Source organism: Triturus cristatus, chromosome 2_2, assembly GCF_964204655.1.
Source record: "Triturus cristatus chromosome 2_2, aTriCri1.1, whole genome shotgun sequence".
Lineage (NCBI taxonomy): Eukaryota > Metazoa > Chordata > Amphibia > Caudata > Salamandridae > Triturus > Triturus cristatus.
In genome coordinates this window covers 264,648,175-264,666,651 of record NC_140582.1, presented here as the reverse complement: position 1 = coordinate 264,666,651, position 18,477 = coordinate 264,648,175, and the positions used below count along the sequence as shown (strand labels likewise).

Sequence of the window (18,477 nt, the reverse complement as noted above, 5' to 3'; positions counted from 1 at the left end):
CCGGAATCGCTGGATGCCAGCAATGTCATCCGCTTCTATGTATTAGCAGCGCGCCATGCATGCTTCCACTGTGGCTGCCCTCCCAGCATTGGCGGGACACCAGCAATGGCAGACGCTTCAATCTAGTGACAGCGCGCCATGCGAGCTTTCACTCTGGCTGCCTCATCCCACAGTACTCGTGGGACACCGGCAATGGCGGCTGCTTCCATATAGTAGTAGCTCACCATGAGAGCTTTCCCTGTGGATGCCCCCCCTCCCCCTCAGCACTCATGGGACACCGGCAATGGCAGCAACTTCTATATAGTAGCAGCACGCCATGCACGGTTTCACTGTGGCTGCCCCCACCAGTAATAGCAGGACACCAGCAATGGAGGTGATTCTGTGTATCACCAGCGCACCATGCACGCTTTCACTGTGGCAATGCAATAGGTCTCGCATTTGCTAGAGTTTCAGCTATTGGCATTGTAAATGACAATACCTTTAGTTTAAACTCTCGCAAATGTGAGACCTTTTGCATTTCAAATGCTTCTTTTGTCTGATCCTTGGCACCGATACTAAGTTGGCATCTGACAAACTGAGGGCTGTAGATTGATGATAATGCTGTAACCTCAACAAAGATAATGGGGGCCTGTGCCATAAAGAGCTTTGTGAGCCAAGACTAGTGTTTTAAATAAAATGTTCACCTTAACAGGTAGCCACTGGCGGTCTTTCAGCAAGGAAGCAAGTGAGAGATGCTTAGTCACTTTTAAGAGTAGTCTAGCTGCTGCGTACTGAACAATCTGCAATCTCTTCAGCAGAATGGCTGACCCTGGTACAGGATATTATCATAATCTATATGTGACGTAAATACAGCATGGCCTCTGTGCCTGGAATGGGAGCAGTCTCAAAAACATTTTAAGTGATCTTACTAAGATAAACCATGGCCCGACTACAGTAGAGATCGATAAGCGTATGGAGAAGTTAGAATCATTGTAACCCCTAGATTCAGAGCCAGAGTGGTGGGGGGCGGTGGGGGGGTGTTGGCCTGCTGTGTCCAGCATTCATTGTCAAGACTCGGCTAGGGAGTCCCAAACAGCAGGATATCTATTTTTCCAGGTATTGCACTGAAGACTTTTGGCCGCCATCCACTTAAAAACAGCTGCCAAACTGTTCTTAAAGGCTTCGCAGGACTCCGGGGTATCCTTGTCCATTGAAAGAAGGAGCCGAGTATCATCTGAGTAAGATATAAAATGGACCCTGAAGGATTCCACTTGTGAGGCCAGGGGAGCCATAGATATATTAAAAAGAGTTGGGCTCAAGGCCGGGCCCTGTGGCATGCCACATTAAGTGGTTCTGGCTCCGAGGAATGTAAGGGGCCAGTCAAGATGCTTGACTACAATTCTCAAGAAATTAGCAGAACCAACCACACAAACGTCCTGTAGACATTGTAACAGGAGGGTGTGGGAAACAGTATAGAATATTGCCGATAAATCCAACAGAACCAGGGCAATCTGTTTACCCTGATTCAGTTCCAATTTAATTGAATCTACCACTTCAACCAGTGCAGTCACCATGCTGTGTCAGGGTCTGAACCGTGATTGCGAAGGGTAAATACATTTATGCTTTTATAAGTAAAAGGACAGCTGTGCATTAATTAACTTTTCAAGTATCTTAGAGGTAGCAGGGAGTAATGAAGTAGGCCTAAAATTGGCCAGCTGCGTTGTTAGCCAATGGCTTTTTTAACAAGGGAATCATTCTAGCTACTTAGCGGGTTGAATTGAAAGATTGAATAAATATTAAAAATGGGGTGAGTGGCTTTAAGAACAGCAACTAGAATCTGGGGAGGACAAGTATCCTCTGAGCCCAACTTGCATTTCAGAATGGATTGTTCAGACTCATGGAGAGAAAGCTGAGAAAATTTGCACAGCTTATCCGCGATCGCCCGTACGCTGCCTGTAGATGTGATCTCGATGTAATGTGGAGCCCTGCTTCGTTTTAAATTGGCCACAATTTTGACAGTCTTCTCCTCTAAAAAATGTGAGTGATCCTTGCACAGTGTGGCCAACACTGGACACTGTGATAGGCTATGAGAGGGACATAGGTTGGAGATAAAACGCAACAGTATTAAAGACTTCACATGAGCTGTTACCTGCCCAAAGTGCTTGTAGCGATCAAAAGGTGGTATCTTATCGATCCATGAAAATGCTTCAAATCCAACCTATAGATCTCCTTATCCTCCAGCGAATAATGTTGTTGCCACTGCCTTTCCAGATGTTTACAGCTTTCCTTATTGCTGCCAGTTCCAAGGGAAAGGAATGTGTCTTGGTTGTCCACTATGTTGTTTGGGGGCCACATAGTTTGCCATCTCCTGAACCACATATTAAAGGCTAAAGTATCAGCCTCGACATCTCCTCCTTAACAATGACTCGATTTTAACTACTTTTGACTTCAGCCATCCCCTATAATATCTAGGGTGATTTGAGCATCTGCTCCTGGAGGGCCATATCCATGTCTGAAGTAAAGTAGATTAGAGAGTGGTAGGGCCATGAAATAACTTCTACTTTTTGAACTATAACCTCCTCTAGCACAAAATCATGATGAAATGGATTATTTATATTTTTAAATTGGAATTTACAGCCACTTGGTTGTCTTTTGAATTGTGTTTTCTGGTACCTCCACTCCTGTTCTTGCCTGTCTCAATTTGTTTTCATTGCATGGAAGTCAGAAGGAATTAAGTTTGAAATTGTAAAATGAATAGCTTTTTTGATTTATTGCAAATAATAGTTTTCTTTCAGAATGTTGTCAATGTGTTAGCTATTTATATGGTGTATTCTACATATTGTGCCCATTTCAGCTTTTTGTCTTGTATGTATTGTGCGCAGATGTCCTTATGCCTGCTTTTTAGGTCTTGGCTAGACAGAGCACGCACTGTCTCTTTGTGACCTCTTCTTTCTCACGGTGGGCTTAGAAATCAGCCTATTGCTTACCATTGCCTGGCTTTATTGTTACTCTCATTTGCTTCTCATTGGTCAACTGCTGTAGGCTTCCTTCCTGTTTGTCATTCCCCAGGGCACATTGGTTTTGCCTTTCCACTTCTCATGTTTTTAGGCTCTACCTTGTACTTTGCATTTTAAAATGGCTCCCTCGTGTATTTCTCCCACCCCTGTGTTACACTCACCTGTGTTGCTTGCCACTACCTGCCCTCCATCGCCCATTTTTGCTTGACCCCACCACACTCCCTTCCTCTGCTGTTCCTTGCCACAACCCACCCTCATGTCATTGTTTCCTATTTTGCTGCTGCTCATTTACAACCACCTGCAACCCTTCTGGTGTTGCCCATTGTCTGTTGTTGTTGTTGCCGCTTGCCCATTCATCCAACCAGCCTCTGTCCATTGTTGTTGCCACTGCTGCTTGCTCCCACCCACTCGCCCTCCTTCCATTGTTGTTGCCCTTTATTTCTTGCTACCACCTATCAACCCTCCTTCTGGTGTGTCTCCGTCTTGTTGCTTACTCCCAGCCACCCCTGTGTTGTCCACCAGCTTGCTCTCAGTCCCTCCCACCATGTTTTGTATGTTTCCGTTCACCACTCCTCCGTGTTGTCTCCCCCCTCGAACCCCACAATAAACAAACAAAAAAATGCACTGTGTCACAGCCAGACCTGGCTGCGTCTCAGAGGTTTTTTTGTTTTTTTTTTAACTTCAGCTGCGCTGTTGTACAACATGTCTAAAAGACATATCGAAAGCCAGTAGCTCTCTCCTCTACAAGCCCTATTGACTTTGCCAATACTTGATGAGCATGGATTATATATATATGCATTTTCTTTTCCTTGATTTTAATGCCGTACTCCTTTTCATTGATGTTTTATAGTTACGTTTGCTGAAATAGACAAACAATGGATTTTAAAAATAGTTCTGTTGTACCTTCTGTGTTTTTTTGTAAGTTTTTATGCATATGCCACACTCTTTTAAAATGAGCAATACTGTTTTCATGTTTCCAAGCCTATCACCCTAGTGCTAAATAAAATCTACCAGAAGTTCGAGTCCCACAATTGATTATACAAACGTTTGGTCATCCTAGGCTATAAGTGGGACCTATTGAATCACTTCAATATCAGCCAGCAATTTGATGGTTCCTATAAATATGCCATGTACTTAATTAGTCTACTTCCTGTGCATTAGAATAGAACTCATCACTGCAGAACTTATGTCAATTTCTCAAAAACTGCAGGTCCTTATGTCTGGGAGCTTTGCACAGTGCAGGTGAATGTCGCAGAACCGTCACACTGAATCAGAGCATCTCAGGTGCAGATTTATATTTTGGTAACAGCAACGGAGTACCCTTTCCACCAACATACTTGTCCACCACCCAGATTGAAATGCTGTCAGACCTTTGGTGTAATGACAGCAGAGGCTACTCCGCCTCCACCGTGGTTACACTGCTCCTTTCACACAACACCAGCTGTCCCAGTCCCAGAACGACTGACTAGGTCAGACCTCCCACCTCACCTCCTCTGTGTAAATTTGTTGAAAGACAGTATGCAGCAAAATTCAACCTCTGGTAGTAAACTGTCAATTTTCTATGCATTGTTTAATTTTTTTTTTCCAGTTTTGTTTTCCCTTTTTCAAAATTGTTATTTTTCTTCTGCAGAAAGAGTTTGAGGACGAGCTTAAAAATGCAGGATCTAAACTGGTGATTGTTGACTTCACTGCAGCATGGTGTGGGCCCTGTAGAAAGGTCGTGCCTGGGTTGGAGGTAAGTGCTTGTTTAATATGGTTGGTGCAGTTAAGGCATCGCTGTCTTTGAAGGAACAATCTTTAATGTGATACCTCTGAACTATCTGAGTGCACTGACGAGGTGGTGTATCTTTCAGAGCAGAGCGTGAAGAACTGCTGCTAAAAAAATCTCAATACTGTTCATAGTAAACCTGGGTCATGCAAACATGGTTATTGATCAATGAAGTAAAAACGTACCTAGATGGAATTTGTACTACAGGCAGCACACAAAGTACATTTCCAAAACACTATATGCGCTTAACAGTGTCTTTTGTGAATGTAATTGACTTCTTTTTAGGTCTGGTGTCAGCCATGATGACCTTTTATTTGTACTAACATATACATAATACATGGGATTCTGAAACCCCTGTATAGAAACCTGTCTCTAATTACCCCTATTATAAAGAAATGACACTAGAACTAAACTGTAATAACTTATTACAATTGAGTCCTGATGTCACAATGCCCTCTGCCAGAGCCAGCATGTGAGGGGAAAGGCTGGTCAGATCACAGAGCATATTTAAAGGAGCTGTTTAAGGAACAGAACGAAATGTTCATTTTCTTTCATTTTCTCTGTTTTTTTAGCAGTATAGTGACAAGTAAAACAGAGATATTTATAGCAACATGTTTATTTTTTTCACTGCTTTTGTCAATCAAAATACTTTATTCGGTTTTAAAATAAAACCATAAAAGTTACACACTCCATATAAAAAGTTTTAAAAACATACATTTCATAACAAAATGCCATTTTAACCAATCCAATAGAAACAAAGAAATATATATACATCATAATCGATGATAAAAAAAGAAAGGGGAAGGAGGACAACCAGTAACGGGACACACAGCTTTGTAAATGGTAATTGATGGGTTGCCGAATGCAAAAACAGCAGTTGATGGACAGAATGCAGAAGAATGTCATACATTCACCCCAGTTCAGAGATCTGGGCCTAAATCCATCGTTTTTTGCTCACCATGCCGTTCCAGTTTGAACCCAGCCATATGCAAATCAGTCTTGACCCTGTGCCTCATGGGAACAGTCCAGCCCGAACTGCTAAGCCAGGTCCTCCCTGGACTGGAAACAAGCATCCTAGGTCCGGTTTCGGGGTTTCACCCCTCTTCAGCCAGGATAGCTTGATTCCAGTGGCATGGAGAGCATGGGACCCACGTCTGGGCATACCCTTCCCACTCGGGGTGACAAATGCAAAAACAACAGTTGATGGACAGAATGCAGAACAATGTCATACATTCACCCCAGTACAGAGATCTGTGCCTAAATCGATAGTTTTTTTGCTCACCATGCCATTCCAGTTTGAACCCAGCCATATGCAAATCAGTCTTGACCCTGTGCCTCATGGGAACAGTCCAGCCCGAACTGCCAAGCCAGGTCCTACCTGGACTGGAAACAAGCATCCTAGGACCGGTTTCAGGGTTTCAACCCTCTTCAGCCAGGGTAGCTTGATTCCAGTGGCATGGAGAGCAATTGATGGGTTGCCAGCTGATGTTAGGGGTTTGTTAAATCTCCATACAATTTCTTGATCTCAATGAAGATTTTAAAAAGCCTACTACAAATGGAATATGTTGTATAGGAAGACCCAGTAGACCAACTGACAATCTCACCCAGAGAGGCACCCAGGCATTCTATGATGTCATGCAACATTCTAACAGAGCAGTACAGTGGAGAATAGCTGACAAGTAATTTACTACAGAATACATTCTGGTTTCAACAATTGTAGGTAAAAAAGAGCTGGGCGGACCTGAGTAAAATTCTAATTTTTTAAAAGGGGTATTAAAAATGATCTACGGGGTACTTCATAAAAGTTACAAAAAAACATAAAGTGCAGCAAGTCCTGAGGAGACACTCCGTCGCAGCCACAGGATGCTAACACCTGACCTCTACAGCTCCCTTTTGGAACAGCAAGTAAAAAGAGAAAATAATCCAAACGAAACCTGATCAATAAAAACCGCTCATGGGTCGACAGGGGCCACAGAAGATATGGTTCAATAGATAGAGTAGTTTTAAGCATCAGAAATTTACGGACGCTGGGTTTACACAATTCTACCCCACCTCTGTCAAACTTTTTCAGGGAAATAAAAGTCTTCTTTACAAATTCCACATCCGCAACGATAATAAGATCAGGCTTTAAAAACAGATCCGGTCGCCTCAGTTCCTCAAAGCAACCCTTTATATATTTTAGCCATGGAATGCTTAACATATGGTCAAGGCTCAAAACTTCTTTCAAAAGCTGATGGTTAAGGACTAGATCTTTATTTAGCCAGCAGTTGAGCCAAAACAACAGAGGACGCATTGCCAAAATATCACAAATAAATGGCAACCCCGTTTCTTCATGCACCACCAAATTTGGAGTTCCTCTAGGCACCCCAAGAAGCTGTTTTAAAAAGGTGTTCTCCACCACCTGTAAAACATCTGTTGCTGCATAGCCCCATAATTCAATCCCATAGCTGGTGATAGCGACACTTTTGGCCTGATACATTTTCAGCATTGCCGCAATAGGGCGTTTGCCCATCTTAGCAGCAAAGTTGAAAATAGCTGTGTTCGCCCTTATAACCTCCCCCTTCTTTCTTTGGATAACGGCCCCCCAATCCAAGTGATCATCTAATAAAACACCCAGGTATGATCGTGGTCAAAGGCACTTTCTCGCCACCAACTTTAAAGGGATACTGCCTCTTTGGTCGTATCCCGACCTGCATAATGTAAGATTTGGAGTTATTAAAAGCTAGGTCACGGTCGGCCATAAAACTCCGAAAGGCAACAAGCAGGGATTGAAGGCCCCTTGCTATCCTGGCAATGAGGACCGCGTCGTCCGCATATAGCAGGACGGGCAATCCTCGTCGCCCCACATACGGGAAATCAGGCCCAGTTTCTACCAAGATTTTATCCATATCATTAATATATAAATTGAATAGAAACGGGGCCAGAATACATCCCAGACGTACTCCCCTTTCGATTTTAAAGTCCCTAGAAACCCAAAGGTCCTGGGCAAATCTGATGTTGGCCTTGGTGTCCCTATGCAGGTCCCCCAGGAAGTTAACCAGGCCGTCCTCCACTCATGGCTCTCATGGAGTGCCACAATTTCCCCCGATTGACACAGTCAAAAGCGGAGGAAAGATCCATGAAGGCCATGTAGATCGTACCTTGGCGGGCAACCGTGTACTTCCCCAGAATCATACATAGGTTAAGGGATTGGGTTAGAGTAGAATGCCCTGGTCGGAACCCATATTGTATATCAGAGACAATCTTATTCTCTTCCGCCCAAAAGGCTAATCTGTTTAGTAAAACCCCGCCCACGACCTTGACCACGGAATCAATATGGGAGATCGGTCTGTAACACATAGAACTATTACGATCGTCCTTCTTGAAAACCAGTACAATCGTTGAAGTGCCTCAGGACTCCGGACATCCTGCCCTTGCCGCCGCGTTGAGCACGGCGGCGAGAACCGGAGCCCAAAAGGGTGGATTTGATTTGAAAAGGTCCGGGGGAATGCCATCCGGACCTGGAGCCTTATTAAATGTCAGCCCTGAATTGCCTTTCTCTACCTCTTTCTGCGTACATCGTACTGAGACATTAGTATGAACTCTGGTTTGGGCTTGTTGTTGATCTGTAACACTTTTAAAAATGGATTTAAAATGAGACACCCATTCATCTTCTGTTATAATAGTGCCTACTTCTCCGTCCCCGGTCTTCTCAAATAAGGGTCGATTAATAATGTTATGTTATGTTATGTTACTAGGTATTTGTTGAGCGCGCGGCTACTCCCAAGAGTGTCCCGGCGCTAATCATATAAACCCGTAACAAAAGCCCTCAACAATCACATACCACAGACACAGATCATAGGAACAACAGTGTTTTTAGTTTATGACGAAAGCACAAAAGATCATTTTCCTGGCGCAGCTCAAAAGGAAGGTTATTCCATAGTGCGGACACCAGTACCTGAAAGGTACGGCCTCCCCGTCGGGTGCGATAGAACCTGGGAGTGTGGAGCAATCGGGAGGACGAGGACCGTAGCATGCGTGAAGGTGCATACTGTTGGCAACGCGCCCTTAAATAAGGAGCGCCGATGTTGTGAAAGGCCTTGAGGGCCAGTACCAGTGCTTTAAAGAGTACCCTCTTACGTACTGGTAGCCAATGGAGTGTTCTCAAGAGAGGGGTCATGTGGGTGCGCCGATCAGCTAAAAAAATCGCTCGAGCAGCGGCATTCTGGGCCACCTTGAGACGATTAAGAAGATATTCGGGGAGACCCAGATACAGAACATTTACATAGTCAAGACGGGAAAGTATCAAGGCTTGGACGACTATCTTTCTATGGGACTGGGAGAGCAGTGGTAGAAAGTTTCGCATCATCTTAAGCAAGCCAAAGCATGTGCCCACTACTGATTGAACCTGGGCACTCATGGAGAGCTTACTATCCAGTTTCACCCCCAGGTTTTTAACCGTAGTGGCCAGGTCAGTAGGCGGAGGCATATTTAATGGCCACCAATCACGCCAATCATCATCCGGTACATCGCAGAAAAAAATTATTTCTGATTTATCAGAGTTGCATCTTAGATGATTGGCGTTAAACACCGCCGAGAGGCAAAGATTGATCGTCTTCCTGTCCAAGACTTCACCCTTGGCACATGTGAATAGCAGTTGTGTATCGTCTGCATAAGAGACGTTTCTGGCGCCAAAAGATTCGACCAACAGAGCCAGAGGAGCCACATACACATTAAACAATGTGGGGCTCAGGATGGAGCCTTGGGGAACCCCTACATTCATCGCTTGAATGCAGGCCTCAAATGGTGGGGACCAGACAGTTTGCTGCCGATTGGTTAGGTAAGACCGAAACCATTGAAGGGCATTGCCTCCAATGCCGCACCTCCAAAGACGATCGAGAAGAAGGTTGTGGGGTACGGTATCGAAGGCTGCCGATAAATCAAGCAATATCAATACTGCTCGCCCGCCGTTATCCAAAGTGACTTTTATTGACTCTGATACCTCGAGGAGTGCGGTTTCGGTGCTGTAATTAGCACGGAAACCAGACTGACTAGGATGGAGAACGTTGTTTGATTCTACAAACTCTCCGAGGATCAGGTTAACATATTTCTCCAGAGTTTTGGATAGGGCAGGAAGCAGTGAAATGGGTCTATAGTTGCTGGCTGTCCAGGGGTCCGCAGAGATTTTTTTTAACAGGGGAAGAATTTTATCCAGTTTCCAACGATCCGTAACTGTCCCCGTAGATAGTGAAAGATTCAACACCCTATTGACTGCCGGATTAATTACCTCAGCAATCGAGGCCAGGATCTTTGCAGGACAAGGGTCTGCTGGGGAGCCTGACTTAAGAGAGCGGAGAATATGTAAGGATTTTTCTGATGGAATTTCAGGGAAAGATAATAAACAGTTTACAGTAGGGGGTGGTTGCTGGAGAAGCCAATCCGGCTTCATATCACAGTTGGGACTAGCCGCTGCAAAAGAGGCTTGTAGAGAGGAAATGTTATTGAAGAAAAATTGGGCAATGCCATCAGTCCAAGCTTTAGTAGGAGTGAAGGGATTTGTTAAGGCATTAGGGGACGTAAAATCTTTTACAACCTTAAAAAGTTCTTCACTTTTATTGCCTGCTTTCTCAATTTTTGTGTTGAGAAAATTCATTTTTCCCATGCGAATTTTATTATAATAAGCTTTTAATGCAGTCTTATAGGTTTGCTTAGCGCATGTGTCGTAGTCCTGTCTCCATTTCCTTTCTAGATATTTGCAGTGGCTCTTGTTCTTCCTAAGATCTTCAGTGAACCAAGGGGCAGTTGGTCTGCCTCTGTTAGCCACTCGAGTTTGAAGGGGGGCGATATTGTTTACAAAAGATTCAAGCCAACTGTCCAACGAAGATACATCAGCTGCAAGATTGTCCTTAAAGGAAAAAGGATGTGTTTCAAAAAATGTTCCTACGGCAGTCGAGGTCATTAATTTAAATGACCTAAAGCTATTCATCCGTGGTACATAAGACTTAGATGCTGTAGCTAGTGTTTCTTTAATGCTAAAAATTAGTAGATGGTGATCTGACCAGGCTACGGGAAGAGGTGTGGCCATTTCAATTAATTTATTAGAAAAAACTTTGTCTAATATGTGTCCCTTTTCATGGGTGGAGTGGGTGACATATGGAGAAAGATGAAACATGTTTAAAGATTCGTATAGCTTTGTCGAGTCCAAATTATGGGGCAAATCCATGTGAATGTTAAAATCCCCTAAATTTAAACAATGTTCATATTTGGCGGCCAGGGGGGAAATAGCAAAGTTCAAACCTTCCAGGAAATCTTTAGCCTGACCAGGCGGCCGGTAGACCAAGGCCCCAGCAATAGAATAGTGGGGAGATATTTTTAGAAGGAAACTTATGCTTTCCGCATTCTCTAGAACCAAATTCGGGAGAGTGGAGCAGGTGAGAGTATTTTTATAAATGATCGCCACTCCTCCTCCACGTCCCTCTGCACGATCCCTCCTTACAATAAGGTAATCAGTTGGAATGGCATTGGCAATAGTGGGGTTATAACCTTCATGCAGCCATGTTTCAGTGAGAAATAGCACGTCCGGCTTAGAATCGGAGAGGAGATCCAAAATTTGGTACTCGTGTTGTTTCACAGAGCGTGTGTTCAAGAGCATCAGTTTTAGATCTATGCTAGTACGCTGACTAGTGGATGTGGATTGAACGAGCATACGTTCCCCTAGAGAGGAGAGATCCACAGTGATCTGGGGAAGGGGGAGGGTCCAATGGCATAAATCACAACTCCATGCTTCCATGGAGCCTACTGAGAGAGAGTGGGGACAACAGTTCTCATCTTTATTAAGATTTTTGAGAGTATCCATGGTATACGTGAGTCGGGGGTTATGCCTGATAGCAAACATCTTACCGTTGTTACTAAAATCGGCATAGTCCAGCGCGTCCGAGGCGCGGACTGGCGCAGACGGGCTTGCCTCAGGCACGCCCGCTGCGCGCAAGCGCAGCGTGCCGTTTTATCCCCTCCGTGCTTAAAAGACTAGACCGCGCCGTGCCAAAATGGCGGGTCTCAGAAAATAAAATTCCCCACTTCCTATTCCCTCCGTTCACAGTTCGGTTCCCTCCGTGACATATAAATCAGTTTCAATACAAGATAAAAGTTATTAAAATCAAATGTACACGTTAAGACACCCAAGTAATATTTAAAAAGATAGAGGCGTTCAATCGATTTTACAAGAGGAAAAATGTGCAAATTAGCAAAGTAGTTGTTCAGTAAGATCTATATTCACAGAGCAACAGCTTGAGTAGACTTTCACGGGTCAGCGCGCGCTAGCGCAGCGTGCCGTTTTATCCCCTCCGTGCTTAAAAGACTAGACCGCGCCGTGCCAAAATGGCGGGTCTCAGCAAATAAAATTCCCCACTTCCTATTCCCTCCGTTCACAGTTCGGTTCCCTCCGTGACATATAAATCAGTTTCAATACAAGATAAAAGTTATTAAAATCAAATGTACACGTTAAGACACCCAAGTAATATTTAGATAGAGGCATTCAATCGATTTTACAAGAGGAAAAATGTGCAAAGTAGTTGTTCAGTAAGATCTATGTTCACAGAGCAACAGCTTGAGTAGACTTTCACGGGTAATGCCCCAGAACCTAGAGCTGCTCCCCAATGTCTTTGGCTCCAGTAGTTCTCGCCACGTTGCTTCTTTTAGTTCACCGTTACGTGTGGCCGTTTATACTTGAGACGGAGGGCACGAATCAGAGTTTGGTCTCTCGGGGTAGCTTTTAAGGCTTCCTTTAAATCTCTAGCAGCTTTAGAACATAAAGGATCAAACCATCTGGGGTCACAAGTCACCGCCCTATAAGAGGGGGCGCTTAACAGAGCCCCTATCTTACAAGTAATGCCTTCGAAAGCCTTGAGAACACCCCCAGGATGGGAGCCAGGAGACACGCAGGATGCAATTTCAGCTGCACATGACACTTGTACCTTACCATAAAATAGATCCGGAGTTACCTGGGACCATTATAGGCGGCGCTTTCCATCCGTAGATCTCAGCGTGCCTGGCACTATCACCCTGGCCTGGCATGTCAACAAGCCACCCCCCAGGTACCCACAAATGGGATTATGTTCACTAAATACACTGTCCACAATTGTGAACCCCCGAAGGTTAGATTGAAGCCCAGCTGAGATCAAAATATAATCTATAAAAGAACCGTCACTTCGCCCTTTAAAAGAAGGGGGACGGGCTGTATACTAAGGGGGGCAGAAAAAGACATTGATGATATCAAGTCGAATTCATTAAGCATATTGTTAAGTACTTCCCCCTGAGCCGAATGCTCGAAGTGAAGGCCACGCATCCTAGCACATCCTAGCTCTCTCATACAAGTTATTTTGGGATCGCCACAAGGGTGGACATTAAAGTCCCCGGCCACCATAAATCTATGTACAACAAGACCATAGAACTGCCTAATTTGGCTCCTCAACCGGATAATCTTACACTCCCCCTGTGCATTCATTGCGTTATAGAAATTAATGATACCCATGCTATCATTTCCTCTCCTTAGGACGATAGCCTGAAAATCACTAGAGGCAGTGGGGAGTTGCTAAATTCCTACAATTCACAGCCAACGCTATAAAAATAACTAATCCACCCCTTGCTCTGCCACAGACTGACGGGGATGCAGGAACAAAGAAAGCTTTATATCCCTCTAAAAATAGGGTGCAGTTCACCAGCCAAGTCTCCTGGAAATCACAGAGAATTGCCTGACGAACTGCACCCACGAAGGCTCCTGAAATTTTCCCGCCATACCTGCAATATTCCATGACAGGACATTATAGGCGTCTAATTTGATAATCGGCCCCTGAAGTCCATCTGGTAACAACACCTGCTGCTGGGGGCTAATCGTCCCAAACAACTCCGAACTACCGTGCGCAGCATTACAGTTGAGAGGACAGAGGGACTCCTGTTGATGGGATGCGCCAGCTATGGCTCTAAATTCTTGTGCAGTAAATCGCGCTCATCCAACCTAGAAAGAGCTGAGAATCTGTTTGTTAACTCTATCCGAGGCGTAGGGTAATGCCCCGCCAAACGGGGCATCCCCCCAAAAAATTGAGAATGGTTACCCCCTGAAACCTCCAAGGGTCTTTGAAACCACCTATTAGTTGGCATACTTAGATTATGGCGCCTTATGTGGTCGGCTTTATAGAAAAAAACCCAGAGGCAGAATCTGGATACCAGAATCCCTGGAAGTCAGTTCAAGATAAACATCCCGAAAGATTTTCTCCACAAGGAATGGACTATTGAAATTCACAATAATACAATCACCCTCTCTGGATTTCCTCGAGCTACCTATCCAGCCCACACGTCGAACCATAATGATGTTACTTTCCACCATTGGGCACACAGAGGTATTGCTCGATAACCAGTGAGCAACCTTATTCTTAAGTTGGGTGAAATCCTCCTGAGAACCTTGTGCAAGTGGAGGGACATCCCCCAAAATTACTACCAATGGTGCGGATTGGGGTGGAAGATTTATATCCACTGGATTCTGGGGGACATTAGGTAAGAATCCCTGCACCTCTGCCAGGCTTTTTCCTGATCTATGAATAGCTTGACCCTGGTGATTTATAGGTAAAACCCCATTAGATACCTGCCTAACACTTGTGTCATCAGCCAGCCCCCTTGCTGTCTAGAAGACACATTTTCACCACTGGGCTGATTTACGCTAAAAGAACGAGAATCGACGGCTACCCCAGACAAAGGCAAAATACCTAGCACAGTTTTAAACTTAGGCTGGTCCGGGACCACTGGTTGGAGAAAAGGGGTGGGTTCTAAAGACTTATGTTGTTCAACTCGGATTTGCTCTATACGATTTAACTTAGCCACGATAGGGCTCAGCTTATCCTCCAGCATGCAGCACAAGGTAGATTTAAAGGCTTCTAATGTGGCCATGTTAACTGTATTAGAGGATGGTAGCACCGATACCTTATTTTTAGAGGCAAGCTTGGGGGGCACGTTAGGTTTAATTTTTTGAGCTTGACTCCCCATCGGCTTACATTTTCTTTTCAGGCCACCATCGGACCTTTGAGCCACCCTTGGAAACTGCAAGACGTCAGCACTGCCAGGAACTTCTAATGATGTATAATCAATGTTACCGCCTGTCCCACCATTACCTAACGTGAGGGAAGAGGCATCACTCCTCCTCGTCCCGATAACCACAACGGGAGACAGGGTCCTAGGAGGCACCTCCCAGGAAGATTCTGGTAAAGGAGACAAGGCTATGTTGACCTGTGAATCACCACCTAACCCAGGGGATGAAAGTATTCTCGGTACTTCGCTAACAGTTTCCCTAGGCGGATTGTTAGGCCCGCTCAGAAGGGTAAGAAGACCTTTAGAGGGAGATCTAGAGAGACACCTGTTCACTAGTTAAATCTCCCTATCAATGACTGAAGCAGCTCTTGATAGGAAGGTGTCCATGGTTGTAACAGTCGCCCTGGGAGCAGCTTGTGTCCCTTCTTGGCTCACTAGAGCCTTCCTCCTCCCCATGGTTCAGAGGCAAACCCCCAAGATGACTAACCAAAATACTAATACAAATAATTGTCCACACCAATAGAGCCCATAGAACTTAAAGCCAAATAGGATGGCCCAGCCCGGCCTCTTCCGGCCCCTGACGGGCACAGATGGGCCCGCCCTTGGTCTGGGCTTCATCCCGCACGCATCCCGCGCCGCTGGTGGAGAGGCAGCACTTTAAGCGCGATGGCCACGCTTCCCCTCCCTCGTGGCAGCTGTGAAATGCCTGGTGCACCCTGGGGGCTGTAGTCCTTACCCCCGGGTGATGGAGCGTCGGGTGTCAAAAAATGCGGCAAAGTTAAGGGGCAGCACAGCGTCCTTCAGCCCACCTCCTGCAAGAGACTGCAGCAACAGCGACAAAAGGTTTTCCCGCGCCGCGGGGGGGAGAGGCAGCGCTTTAAGCGCGATGGCCACGCCTCCCCCTCCCTCGCGGCAGCTGTGAAATGCCTGGTACACCCTGGGGGCTGTAGTCCTTACCCCGGGTGATAGAGCGTCGGGCGTCAAAAAATGCGGCAAAGTTAAGGGGCAGCACAGCGTCCTTCATCCCACCTCCTGCAAGAGACCGCAGCAACAGCGACAAAAGGTTTTCCCGCGCCGCGGGGGAGAGGCAGCGCTTTAAGCGCGATGGCCACGCCTCCCCCTCCCTCGCGGCAGCTGTGAAATGCCTGGTGCACCCTGGGGGCTGTAGTCCTTACCCCCGGGTGATGGAGTGTCGGGCGTCAAAAAATGCGGCAAAGTTAAGGGGCAGCACAGCCTCCTTCAGTCCACCTCCTATTCTCTGCGTTAATCTCTCCCTTCCTGCTTATGTAATTATAGAAAATTTAGAATGTTTCTGCATGTTCCAAGCTACTGTGTCTTTTTTTTTTAAACTGACTTGTATTAAACTGATTCGAATATCTTTATGTAACTGATATCTAACAGCTTTTTGATGCATTTAACTTAGCGCCAGAGATGCTACTATTTTTATTGTTCATGTTTGCAAACATCCGCTATTTCATATGAGAGAGTTAGTCATCAAGTATTTAGGTAGCTTGGTGATGGTGTGACCATGTGTTATATTGAATAAAGTACCCCGTGTGGTACATAAGGATATTGCAAATCACTTCAGTGTTCCATAATGTTATAAAGGAACTCTGTCTTCATCCTCATTCCTCTATATGGTCCTCAGTGACTTGCAAAATCATAATATTATATGGCAGGGGGTACTTTATCCTGGACACTACTGCATGGGCAGTGGGTCAGCCCACTTTAGTCATTGGCTATCTTCATTGTACTCTACTCTTTCACAGAAGAACAGAACATCTGCCCACAGTACTTCCCTTCATTGCCATGGACTTAAACTAAATCTTTGCTTTTTACGACCAAATAATATGTTTGCTTATAGTCAATGTTTTTTTGTTTATCATTATTATATATTTGTGAGTATCTAGCAGCTCCCCAACAATAATATTTTCCAAAAGCCATGGCAAGACCAGCATGGACAAAGCCAAAAGGCTGCTAGGCAATGCCTTGAATATTGCCTTTGCCAGTGCTTGTTTTTAAACATTCTTTATGTTTTGAAGCATTTGATAGTGCACCTTTTAAATGTTAAGTTTAATGTCCTTATAGTGCACCTTTTAAATGTTAAGTTTAATGTCCTTACACACACCCATTTGCTGTTGAGCAGTAAAGAGGAAACATTTTCTTTTCCCTAAAAATATAAAACAAATGCCATAAGCTTTGGTGTAAAAATATTCTACTGATTCATGTTTTTTGTCATGTGTACAAATACATTAAGTGGCATACATTACAACATTGTTGTTGTACATTTCTGCAGCATCTCAGCAAACAGTACAGTGACGTAATATTCCTGAAAGTGGATGTTGATAAAGTTAAAGTAAGTAATTTTTACAGTTATCTTTAACTATATTGCTTTTGCAGACCCTGTGTCTTAGGTTGGTGATACAAAGATATATACGTTATGTTGCTTAATCATTAAACTATTTTTGCCTTTAATATTTACTCCCTACAATAGGGTCCTTCCACCTTTCGGAGTCTGTTGTAAACTGCAGCGCAGATAGTCTCATCTCTAAGGCATCGAACCAGATATAATTAATTTTGTCAACCTTAAGGCAACTGGCAATATGATTTGAAAAGTACTATTTCGGAATAGATGTTGCATATGTATAGGAGCTTTCAACCAGACCTCTTCTTCTGTTGGTCTGTTGTCATTCATATTTTTCTATCACCCACTACAGCATACAGCATGGGTTAGTGGTTGAGCCCAATTTATCTATTGACCAACTTTACTGTTGGTAATGCTCTTTCACAAGGAGTACACCCACAAATAGTTCCTTTCTTTCCATGTACGTCTATGGTGGCAATGAGTGGTTTTCGAGACTTTAAGATATTGGATTATTATTTGGGGTTAGTGTCTATCCATTTCAAGAAATAATCACAACCATTTTCAGGGTGAACCGCCGAAGTCACTATATTAACCAGAGCGGTAGCAATGGCACAGAGCAGACCTCATTAACTTAGGGCAATGTGTAAAGTACTTGTACAGTACTAAAACAGGTATAAAGTCGAAATGCAAAACAATAATAAATCTTAATCTAAATTAGAAAAATTTAGTAAAATTGTATACCAGTGTAAAATTTGGATAATAAATAAAGGTTGTTAAGACTCCAAGTAGTAATGTTTCAGGTTGAGTTTATTCCAGTAAAGTGATCCCATCCATCAGGCAGGAGATGTCAGGTACAACTGACCACTCAACTGCAGATGCAACTCTACACAAGGTTCTATTGCCATGGTGCACCTTTAAATGTAAGCAGCATCTCTACAATGATAGATACAACTGTGAAATATGAAACTTAAGTAAATTCAAGATATTACACACCTTCCTCCTATATACAAAACTAAAGAAAAGAAATTTGAGTAAAACAATATACACCAAAACATTTTACATGAGAAAATCGTTGAATCTTGAAGGCAACTTGGACAACCTCTTGTTTCTCATGACACCTCCAGCTTCAAAGTTAACAGTGGGTTTCGGTTGAAAAGCAATAGGTGCTTCATTGTTACACAACTTACTATTCTTTATGACCACCACTCTGTTGAGATTCCAGATGCGCGAATCTTCGGTTTTTATAGCACTTTGATCACTCTGTGGGGTTTCTGAAACAAAGTGGAGGTTTT

General features: G+C 44.2%; 1 protein-coding gene across 3 annotated transcripts in view; it reads left to right on the top strand.

Annotated features, from left to right (window-relative positions):
• LOC146862129 (thioredoxin-like) overlaps positions 1-18,477 on the top strand; it is a 100,523-nt gene that overhangs the window by 65,239 nt on the left and 16,807 nt on the right. For 2 of the 3 annotated variants that reach the window (XM_085641320.1, XM_085641318.1), the window contains exons 2-3: positions 4,627-4,731; positions 17,117-17,176. In XM_085641320.1, the coding sequence (XP_085497446.1) occupies positions 4,627-4,731; positions 17,117-17,176 (165 nt within the window). The remainder of the gene's footprint in view (positions 1-4,626; positions 4,732-17,116; positions 17,177-18,477) is intronic. The other variant, XM_085641319.1, reaches the window with a different exon arrangement.